The sequence below is a fragment of the Zootoca vivipara genome, chromosome 2 (assembly GCF_965207765.1).
Source record: "Zootoca vivipara chromosome 2, rZooViv2.hap1.1, whole genome shotgun sequence".
NCBI lineage: Eukaryota > Metazoa > Chordata > Lepidosauria > Squamata > Lacertidae > Zootoca > Zootoca vivipara.
In genome coordinates, this window is record NC_142584.1 from 102634138 (window position 1) to 102645355 (window position 11218).

The following is an 11218-nucleotide window of genomic DNA, read 5'->3' on the forward strand; positions in this document are numbered from 1 at the left end:
TGGAATCTGGGCTTCATGGAAGCCATTGTATGGAAACCAGGCACCAGGGAACAGTGTAGAGAGCTGTACAGGAGGGCTCATGGGGAATTCAGAGAGAGGTGTCGTGGGAGACCGTAAATTACAATGTGACCTTACTGCAGCAGCACTTGGTATACAGGTAGCACATTGCAACAAACGTGAAGTGCCTTCATTGAGAGGGAGAGATGGTGTTTGACATCAGCAACAAATTTCAAAACATTGTAGTTGTGGTGGGGCCGACCAAAAAGGTTGAATTTCCCTGAATAGACCGCTTTCAAGGTGAGGAATGCCCATACTGATCGGCACTGAGCCACTCTAGCAATTACAATCTAGGCAGAATGTACAAGGCAGGATTAGTCCGCAGGAGAAAAGCTGCGTGGGTTTTTGGTGTGTGTTATGGGGGAGAAATGTGCCTTTGCTGAGAATCCAAAATGAAATCAGGCACAAGCAATTCTTTAAGCATCAAACGCAGATGGATTTTTTTCCTTTTTAAACTGACTTTGAGACGCATACCCTTGATCTCTTATCGTCCTCTCAAGGCTCATGAAAAATTGACTAGGTTAAGAATCATCACAGTACAGGGAAGCTAACCAGTGACATGCAGCTAGGAAGTGAGGCTTTTCCTCCTCTGAAAATGTATTAAGCCACTCTGTCTTCTGTCCCTGGCTTTGGCTACATAAATTAACTTCTGCTGACATTGTGAAGCAATAATTGCAAATACGTTTGTTAAAAGCTTGCAGCCACATCAAGGACAACTAGACTGCACGTCTGCATAATGTTCAGGCACAGCTCTGATGTGGCAGCAAACGTCAAGGTAAATCTCGTGCATCTTAAATCAAATGCAGAATGGCACAGGGCAAACTAGTGCCAACATTGTTCTGGATAACCTGCCCGGAGCCACAGAGCAGCCATACTTGCCTGCAGTGCAGAGCCTGGGGCATGCTGCAGGGAAGATGGATCTGATCATAGAACTGTAGAGTTGGAAGGAACCCTGAGGAGGGTCATCTAGTCCAACCCCCTGCTGTGCAGGAATCTCAACTAGAATCATAGAGTTGGAAGAGACCACAAGGGCCATCCAGTCCAACCCCCTGCCAAGCAGGAAACACCATCAAAGCATTCTTGACATATGGCTGTCAAGCCTCTGCTTAAAGACCTCCAAAGAAGGAGACTCCACCACACTCCTTGGTAGCAAATTCCACTGCTGAACAGCTCTTACTGTCAGGAAGTTCTTCCTATTGTTTAGGTGGAATCTTCTTTCTTGTAGTTTGAATCCGTTGCTCCGTGTCCGCTTCTCTGGAGCAGCAGAAAACAACCTTTCTCCCTCCTCTATATGACATCCTTTCATATATTTGAACATGGCTATCATATCACCCCTTAACCTTCTCTTCTCCAGGCTAAACATACCCAGCTCTCTAAGACGTTCCTCATAAGGCATCGTTTCCAGGCCTTTGACCATTTTGGTTGCCCTCCTCTGGACACGTTCCAGCTTGTCAGTATCCTTCTTGAACTGTGGTGCCCAGAACTGGACACAGTACTCCAGGTGAGGTCTGACCAGAGCAGAATACAGTGGTACTATTACTTCCCTTGATCTAGATGCTATACTCCTATTGATGCAGTCCAGAATTGCATTGGCTTTTTTAGCTGCTGCATCACACTAGATCGCACATGGAAGATAGCGACCCAACCTCTGCTTTAAAAAATCCAAGGAATACGGATCACATGACCCGTTTGACCCTGTCTGCGGACAAACGCCGGCTCCCTCGGCCTATAGAGCGAGATGAGCGCCGCAACCCCAGAGTCGAACACGACTGGACCTGATGGTCAGGGGCCCCTTTACCTTTACCTAAGGTTTGAAAAGGCTTCATCAAAGACCTCATAATATTGTCAGTCATAGTGGCCAATGCTTGGCTACTTGGATCAGTGATTTGATTTCATGTAAGCAGACCTGCATATAATTATTATACAAAATATAAAAACTATTGGCTTTGTTTGCATGTAATGGTAAACCATGGTTAAAGGCAGGCATCGCCAAACTGCGGCCCTCCAGATGTTTTGACCTACAACTCCCATGATCCCTAGCTAACAGGACCAGTGGTCAGGGGTGATGGGAATTGTAGTCCAAACATCTGGAGGGCCGAGGTTTGGGGATGCCTGGTTAAAGACTTACTGGGATTAAGACTGCCCGATCCTAATAAATCATAGTTTATTGTTTGGTGGAACAGGGCCACTGCATAAATGAAGGGTTCGAATAAAGGATGTTATTGGAAGGAGGGGAACCTCCTATTTAATATTGCTGCTCATTTTGATACCTGCCCCGCCCCCAGAAGAGAGAAATAACGATGCTCACATTCGAAAAGATATTTCAGCTTTTGCAGTCACTAGGTTTTGCTCTGGTAGGGTGGGATGTGTTGTTAAGAAGCAGCAATTACCAGCAGTTGATAAGAGCAATGAAAAATTGCACTTGGCTTGATGTTCAAGGTATTTCCCCCTTCCGGGTGAGACCTGAGATTTACTGCACCTTGGCAATCTATTGAAAAGCAAAACTGAGATCTCACTAGGTGGAAGCACATTCAGAAAACACACTCCCCATGTGAAAATGATGTTGAAGAGCCCCATTGTGCTGCCGCAGCAGTTGCCTTAGCGGGAGACTGTTGGCATTTTGACAGCAGACTCTTCCAATTTTCCCTCAAAAAAATTGATTGCCACCATTGACTATAATGAGCAAGTCAACTCCTCCTTGAATGCAGCTTGCTTGTGACAGGGCAGTGTCCAACACAGAAAACAAGCACCCGGTCCTTAGTGGGGGAAAGCACTGCCTATTTGTTGTGCTTTTCCATTCTCCCTAACCCCCCTTTTCCCTCCATATTATTTTGCTGTAGTCCTGTATCTAGATTTTTAGATTTATTTATTTTTGTATTTATGCACCTGTTCTAAAGGAGCTGGCAGGTGCCTTCCCACACTCTAAAGGAGTGACTCTATAATTATGAAGTGCCAAATAGGGATCTTCTCCCACTGTACATTTTTAAAGCAAACAACTGTTCTCACCATACACCAACCTAACATTCTGACATTTGCACAACTCAGGTTTGATGTCACGTAAGAAAGCAACAATACTATTGCAAAGACCTGTCACCCCTCCCCATTTTTTTATTTTTTTATTTTGTATGAACCACAGCCCGTATGTGGTCACAGACTGTGGCTGCTCTTTACATCTCATGATTCATGATTTGTTGTAGTGGGAAACCTGGGAATGGGGCCCATTTTATGTGGTAAAAAGGTAAAGGGACCCCTGACCAGTAGGTCCAGTCATGACCGACTCTGGAGTTGCGGAGCTCATCTTGCATTATTGGCCAAGGGAGCCGGCGTATAGCTTCCAGGTCATGTGGCCAGCATGACAAAGCCGCTTCTGGCAAACCAGAGCAGCACATGGAAACGCCATTTACCTTCCCACTCTACCTACTTGCACTTTGACGTGCTTTCGAACTTCTAGGTTGGCAGGAGCTGGCACCGAGCAATGGGAGCTCACCCCGTTGCGGGGATTCAAACCGCTGACCTGATCAGCAAACCCTAGGTTCAGTGGTTTAACCCACAGTGCCACCCGCGTCCCTGTTTATGTGGACCCCAGCCCGATTTCAAAAAGCCTTCTGTAAGGGATTAGTTCCGACCTCTGGCAAGAGCTGTTCGGCAGCCCACTGGGCAGAGGGAGGGAAAGGGGTGCTAGAAAGAGAGGTAGAAAAGGGTGGGAAGGAGAAAGGGCAAAAGAGGGTGACATTGCCCAGTCTTGGCTCTGCCCACTGCCAATGTTGCAGAACTACAACTCAAACCAACCCTAGCAAGCATGGCCAATGGCCAGGAATGATGCAAGTTGTAGTTCAGAAACATTCAGAGGACCAAAGATTCCCCGCTCCTGCCTCAACCCACAGCAGAAAAAAAGGTTGCTCGTCTGCATTTTGGATTGTCTCAGGGCAGCTTGAGGCTAAAGATCAGAGGAAGTGAAAGAGAGAAACGCAAAGGGGCAAAATGTCAAGTCTTTTGCCCAGACAAAATAAAGCAGCCTGAAAGAGGTTTAGACTCAAGAGGTTTACTATTCTCCAAGGCAAAGTTCTTCTATAATGGGGAAAAGCCACCATGAATTCCCTACTTACACGCCCTTGGCAGATAGCACAGTCAAGAGGAAGAACCACACTCAGAAAGGCTTTGGTATATCAGTGGGACATCACAGGAAAATATGGATGTGAGGCGTTTGACAATTGTTTCTGCTGCTCCCCTTCCAGTGGGGAAATATGAGCGCAATCTATTACCACTGAGATGATCTCCCAACCTGCCAGGATGAATCTGCGACTTCCAGCTTTATCTAAAAGGGACAGTGGGTTGTTAATGTGATGCCAACTGGTTCTACTACCCTCTGGGAACCCCCCGCGATTTCTGACACATTTCACACACAATTCACCAGCTCTTTTATTACCTTCAACTGTGGCCATGTTACAGCTTCCAGAATATGACACCTATGGCTAGACTACACCGATACACAAGAGACGAGACAGTCGTGTGAAATCCGCCTTCAAACTCCTGGCAGTAAGAAGCTGGGCACCCAAATGTTACTTCCAACAGGTAACCCCCCCTTTTTTTTTGCCACGTGGGATGAATGAGGAAGACGTAGCAAGTCTTTTGTTGATAACTGTGCTGGCGGTTGGCATGGAGGAAGGATGTAACAGGGCCAGTTTGTGTGACTGTCTTCTGCGTGGCTCTGTGGATACCAGGGAAGGGCTGTAGCTTTGCATGCAGAAGATCCCAAGTTCAGTCTCTGGGCAGGGCTAGGGAAAACCCTGGTCTGAAGCTTTGAGGTGCTGCTGCCAATAGGTGCCAATTTTTGTCTACAAAAGAACAACAGTCTGATGGTGTAAGGCAGCTTCCTATGTTCTTGTACTGCAGTAAGTCTAGGTAGAGGACCAGTCTAATGCCATGTTTTAAGAAGCTCGAAAATAAGGAGCTATAATGAGCTGCCACTGATCTGTTAAGGGGAAAAAGTCCTTCTACAGGCTCTCGCCAGCTTCGTGATCTATTCAGCATTTGCCACGTGCCCACACACTTTTTGAGGGGCACTTCTCTGCTCCTCCCGCCATCGGGTGCTGATGAGGGGTCTATTCTAAGGGAGAGTATGGCAGAGAATTGAATGTCTAGCAGCTGACCATATGCTCCTCAAGCATTTCTGGGAAGCAGCAAGGAGGGGAATCGTCGTAGCTGGTAGACTGAGGGCTTTCTTCTCCTTCCCTCCTGACAACCTCCAACTTAACAGCGGCAAGGAAATAATCTCTTGCGACTGGCTGGGCAGGTGTGTGCCTATATCTTGGGCAGTGCTGCAACTTTTGTTAGCGCCTGACAGAAGTAAGCTCCACCAAGTCCGGTGGGACTTGCACCCAGCTCAGCTCCCCTAGTACACAAATAGCACCCTTGAACAGCCCTTTCACTAGGAAGTTGCCTGCTCCATGAAGGCCACTTCCAAGCCTTGGCACCTTCCATTTGGCATACCGTCCCGTCCCCCCCACTCCCCTCCAGGGGCAGAGTCTGCTCATGTTCCTCCAGAGGCACAGTATGAAAGGGCTGGGTCCAACTCTGCTGTTTCCTCTTTCCAGACCATGTTACTTAGAGGATACCAGCTGCAAGGAGGGCAGGACCAGAGCTCGGTGCCAGAGCACCTGCTCTGCATGCAGAAAATGCCCCATTCTAATCCTGATGTATGGCTGGGAATATCCCCTTCCTGAAACCCTGGAGAATCACTGCCAGTCAGACAGTACTGAGCTAGATCAGGGGTGGCCAACTCCCGACAGACTGCGATCTACTTACAATATTAATATCTGACAGTGATCTACCCCCGGTTTTTAGGGGTTCAGGCCAAAGTGTTGAGCTTTTTTTAGGGAGGGGAAATGCCCTGTTTTATAGGAATTCACTGACTTTTTTGCAGCTCTTCTGAGGGAGGGGGAAAGCCCCCTATTTGGGGGAGGAACGGAAGCAGCCACTAACATTACAATTGCTGGCCAGATAACAGCCTCAGTTTCTAAGCTCCGGCTTCCCTTCTGCAACAATAGACGCCGGCACAGGGAGAGGGGCCGGGGCCAGAAGGGGGCCAGCGATCCACTGCGATCTACAAAAACATTGCAGGGATCGGCCAGTAGATCACGTTTGACGTGTTGGACATCCCTGAGCTAGATGGAACCCAATGGCGTGGGCTTGGTATAAGGCAGGTTTTGATGTCTGGCCTCTTTTTAAACGAGACATCCAGGGTCTCTTGGGGCACGTCTACACCAACAGTCCCTGTTCCTCTGATTGGATTTCTCCCTACCCCTCCCCACCCCCAAAGCTGTTGCCATTTGGTACTGTAGTGAACCTTCAAATTCAGAACAGCAGCTGCACTTAGCATTTGATGCTGGGAGTCAGTGGCCACCTGCGATGGCAGAGGCAAGGAAATCAGCATCTGTAGTACTGAAGCCTTAAAAAAAAAAAGTAGGTTTTTGGGAAACTGGTCCCAATATGGAAGTGGTGTGTGGGCGCAGAGCCTAACATAACCCTTTGGAGAAAGGTATGTTTGCCAGGCTCCAGCCACTGGACTAGGAGATCTATAATGGCACTTAAACCCACCCCCCAAACCATAGCATGTTCTGGAGATGGCAGGGGCTTGACATGCTGCAACAAAACAGTGTCGCTTGCCTAATCTAAGGGGTTCTGGAGAGAAAAGCACAGCAAAACAGGGGGGGGGCCAAGAGCTGCGTGACCCTCACCCCTTCCCCAAACCCGCATTTCCCCTGCAGCCACAAAATGCTTTCTTAGACCTCTTCCTCCACTTCCATCAGCAGGCAGAGAACTTGCGGGGAAGCTCACTTGCTCACTGCCATGTGGGCTCAACGACCCTATATGCAGAGGACCTCACCCAAGTGGATGTCTTTAGCACAACTCTTGGCACCGATATAAACATTAAATAGGAGTAGTAGTAGTAGTGATCATCATATTGGGTCTCAGTGTGATGAATTGGCTGGTGCCGTGGGTGAGAAGGCCCGAGCCTTCGTCTTTTACCTCAGACAGTCGGTTGGTTTCAGCGCTGGCAACGGGAAGGCCTTGCACTCTGGGCATGGGGCCTTTTGTGAGGAATCAGTATCACACCCTACGCAGAAACCCTTGGGGTTTCGGCAAGGCGCCGATGGCTGATCCTCGCTGCTTTGTTAAGACATTGGCTCACCCCCACTTCTCTCATTCAGCGGCTTCAGGCTGAGGGGTTAGCACCGGTGTTGTCGTTTCTGGCAGTCTCTGTGCCTCCCTCCCCTTTCAGTGTTTGGCACTCACCACTCGCCAGCTTGAGCAAGGCGGAAGATTCGTACGCCCGCCCCCAAACTCTGCTGAACCTCCATTTTGAGGGCTCGGCCCCCTACGCCTCACTCCTTAGCGGCCTCAGTCAGGCAGCGCTCAGCTCCGTCACTACTCCGCAGCCGGCCTTTGCAGCTTTTCCGGGGTGGCTCCACCCAGGAGTTGTGGATGACAGTGCCGCCAGGCGCAGGGTCCACCTGCAGGGCCGACACCACCCGCTTCTTCAGCTTGCTGCGCAGCACGTTCCGCAGCTTCTGGCGGGTAAAGGCGTAGAGGAGCGGGTGGAAGATGGTAGTGCCGTAGGCCATGGCCAGGAAGCAGACGCGCAGCTTGCCCATCAGGGGGCTGGGCCCCAGGCACAGGATCAGCAGGTTGGCGACAGACAGCGGCGCCCAGCACAACAGGAAGGTCGAGATGATGAGCAGGGACATGCGGAAAACCCGCCGCTGGCGCTTCCTCCGGTCACGGTGGCGCTTCACCGCTCGCCGCAGGGCGATGATCACTGAGACAGAGGCTTGCACCCCCATGGGTGGTGGCGTTGGCAGTGCTGGCACAGGCTGAGAGAGCCGCTTGGCTTCCACTCCGCCAGCTGCCACGCTGTTGCTTGGCTCTGCCGATTTCCGCCGCTTCTTCTTCTTGGTCTTGTGGCGCTGGCTGCGCTTGAAGGTGCTGCCGATGCTGATGTTGAGGGCCTGCAGGATCTTGGCGTACGTCACCAGCATGACGGCCACGGCGGCGAAGAAGGTGGGGATCTGGATCGCCAGGTGGTAGGAGGTGCCGAGCTCGGCGTGAAACTCCTCGGGGCCGACGCAGAGCACGGTGCGGTTCTGCCATGTGCTGGCATGGCCCAGCTCGCCCTCGAGGAAGGGTATGAAGAAGACAGCCAGGGACAGCACCCAGACGCCAGTCAGGAGAAGGATGGCGCGGCCCGGGGTCAACACGCGCTGCGCAGGCCGCACCGAGATGTCGTAGCGGTCCAGGCTGATCACCAGCACGTTGGTGGCTGTGGCCACGCTGCTGAAGGTGATGCACGCCTCGTGGAAGCAGCAGAGCAGTGTGGCGGCCCGGTCGGGGGGCACCAGAACCACCACCATGGTAAGTGGGGCGCACACCACGCATATGAGCACGTCCAGCACATGCAAGTTCATGGTCACCATGTTGCTGACCGAGTCCACCAGGCCAGCCTGCAGGCAATACAGCACCAATACGGTCAAGTTGCTGCTGACTCCCAGTACAATTTCCAACATGAGGAAGCCTGTCAGTGAGACCTGGAAGCCCAGCGGGTAGGGCAGTGTCCAGCTGGGGTCAGGGGTCACCCCGTCCGTCGTCTCCAGGATAGTGTCGAACATGGGAGTCTCCATGGCTGAGAGGGCACGGAGATGTGGGCATAGTCCATAGAATGAATGGGCTTGGGGTTGCAGGTAGCTCCCTCACCTGTGGGGAGAGAAAGGTACCATCAAGTATCATCAAAGCAGCAAGATGAACCTCTTTGCATTGACAGCAGCCGCCTGGGACAGTGTTTGCACCTGGGGCTAACTAGAACCCTGAGGAATCTTCCTCACGTCACAAAATTTGCCATCGGCATCCCATCCATCACCTAGGGCAGCCTTCCCACAGCCTTGTGGGCTGGGGAAGGCTGCAGTTCCCTGAGGAAGGTGAGAATTGTACTCCAAAAATATCTGGAAGGCACTCAGTTTTGGAAGGCCGGCCTAGATGATGGGAAGGTGGGAGGAGGGGGAAATGAGATAGGCAGCCTAGCTTAACCCCAATAGTCAGAATGGGTTTTGTTTTGCTTCTTCTTTTTTTAAAAAAAAGCAACAACAGGGACATCTTACCACAAGGTGAAAGATCTCTGCATCGCCATAATGGAGTGAAACAGATACGCAATCTCTGCATTAACTTCACTGAAAATTTCATGCCTTTCCTTTGCCTTGCAGTAATCGCTGGCATTCCCCACCCACCCCAGCCCCTTTATGGATGAGATTTCCCTGTCAGTCAGGCTCACTATCCAAGTAAGGAACACTTAAGAGAGCATTGATAAGAGATGCAGAGCCCTTGTGTATTCCCCTCACCCCTGAGCAGCTGAAGTTTTCAAAAGCGCTTATCTGTGCATGTATTCCAACACGTCCTTCGTGATCATGAGAGCAAAGATTTTCAGGAATTGAAATTCTGTACGCACCTAGCCACCATAATAAACCCCGAAGGGGCACTTGGAGGCAGGCATGAAAGACAGAAAAGCCAGTCGCCTGCAGGGAAACGAGTGGATCTGTGGAATCGGAGACACTGAACGGTGTAGGGAGGAAACTGTCCGCTATGGGATTCTAGCAGTGACTGAACTCAACATGGGCATATCACAAGCCCCCCCCCTTCCAAGCCCCCACAAATCAGGAAAGCATTAGCACAGGTGGAGAAGACTTCAGACTCTGCTTTCCCCAAAAGCTAAGTAACTAATCTGCCTCCTGGCCAAACTACATATTTTTGCGTATGTAACTGCCAACTGCTGTTCCTTCCAAGGCAGAGGAACGAGCAATTTTCAGTGGTAAAGTGAAGGAGGAAGGCTGTGTTTAACCCTTCCCCACCATCTGGTTTTCCAGTGTAAACTGCCCCCATTCACTTGCTCCAACTCTGGAAGCCAGATGTGTTTGCCTCTGCAAACAGAAGTCAAGAATATCTTATGATGGAGAAAAGCTGCTCACAGCAGAAAAATTGGGGAGAGAAGGGTTAAGCACCCTCTGCTTGCCACTTATTTGCTGAAAACCACCTCCTCTGAAGCTGCTTTTTCCTAGAAGGGTTAAAATACCGTACATACATTTGCTGCTGCAGTGAGTTTAGCCCAGGCACCCTCAAACTGCGGCCCTCCAGATGTTTTGGCCTACAACTCCCATGATCCCTAGCTAACAGTACCAGTGGTCAGGGAAGATGGGAATTGTAGTCCAAAACATCTGGAGGGCCGAAGTTTGGGGATGCCTGGTTTAGCCCCTAGAAAACACAACGAAAAATTAAAGAAAGAGAAACTGCTGGATAAATTACGTATACAATGTTACTCAGGGGTGGGGGGGGGAGATCCACCTCTAGTATGAAATACATAAAATCTGGAAGAAGAGTTTGGACACAAACGGATTCATATTTTATTGTAACATATTGTGTGACTATCGACGGTGCCGTTCCAGAAGGGGGTGGAAAATGAAAAGCACAACACAAGGCAAAAATTAGCAAAAGCTGAGGAAGATGCCAACCAACACCAGCTCCTTCTGGCAGTTTAGAATGAGCCAGAGCCAAATTATCCCAATCAAAATTCAGCAATTGAGAAAGAAGACGGCGGGGTTTTAATGCCACGTGAGCCTCCGTGTAGTTCTTGGACAAAAAGGTAGGATGAAGAAATACATGCAGAGGATAAACACATACATATAAGATTTCTCCAAGAAGTCGTAACAGGCTAGATAAGTTTGTATATAAGAGCGTGCCTTTTCTTTGTTTGATATGCCTCAGTCACGCATCTCTAAAAGCAACTAGATATCACATTTTGATAGCATAAAGCTCGTGGAGGATGGCAGTGGGCAATACCTCAGGTAAGTTGTACTTGGAAATTAATGGGCCTAACTTAGTCAAGATCATTAATTTCAGTGGGTCTACTCTACCACCTTGTGATATTATTTGATTGATTCGATTGCATTTATATACCACCCTATACTCGGGGGTCTCAAGGCGGTTCATGGAATAAAATCAAGATAGAAAACCACAAAATACATAATAAAAATAGAAACAGCAACCCAACAGCCCCCTCAACCACATTTTAAAAGGGCATAGGATGTCAATCAAATCAACAAACGCCTGGTTAAAAAGG

General features: G+C 49.6%; 1 protein-coding gene across 1 annotated transcript; it reads right to left on the reverse strand.

The window, feature by feature from the left end:
- Positions 1-4464: 4464 nt before the first annotated feature.
- LOC118075923 (G protein-coupled receptor 22-like) lies at positions 4465-10362 on the reverse strand. The gene has a single exon (XM_088662602.1). The coding sequence runs from the start codon at positions 8733-8735 to the stop codon at positions 7443-7445; it is 1293 nt and encodes a 430-aa protein (XP_088518728.1). The 5' UTR covers positions 8736-10362; the 3' UTR covers positions 4465-7442.
- Between the last annotated feature and the right edge of the window lie 856 nt (positions 10363-11218).

Excerpts from the sequence above, each read along its gene's own strand:
- LOC118075923 (XM_088662602.1), bottom strand. The coding sequence starts at position 8,735 with ATGGAGACTCCCATGTTCGACACTATCCTGGAGACGACGGACGGGGTG.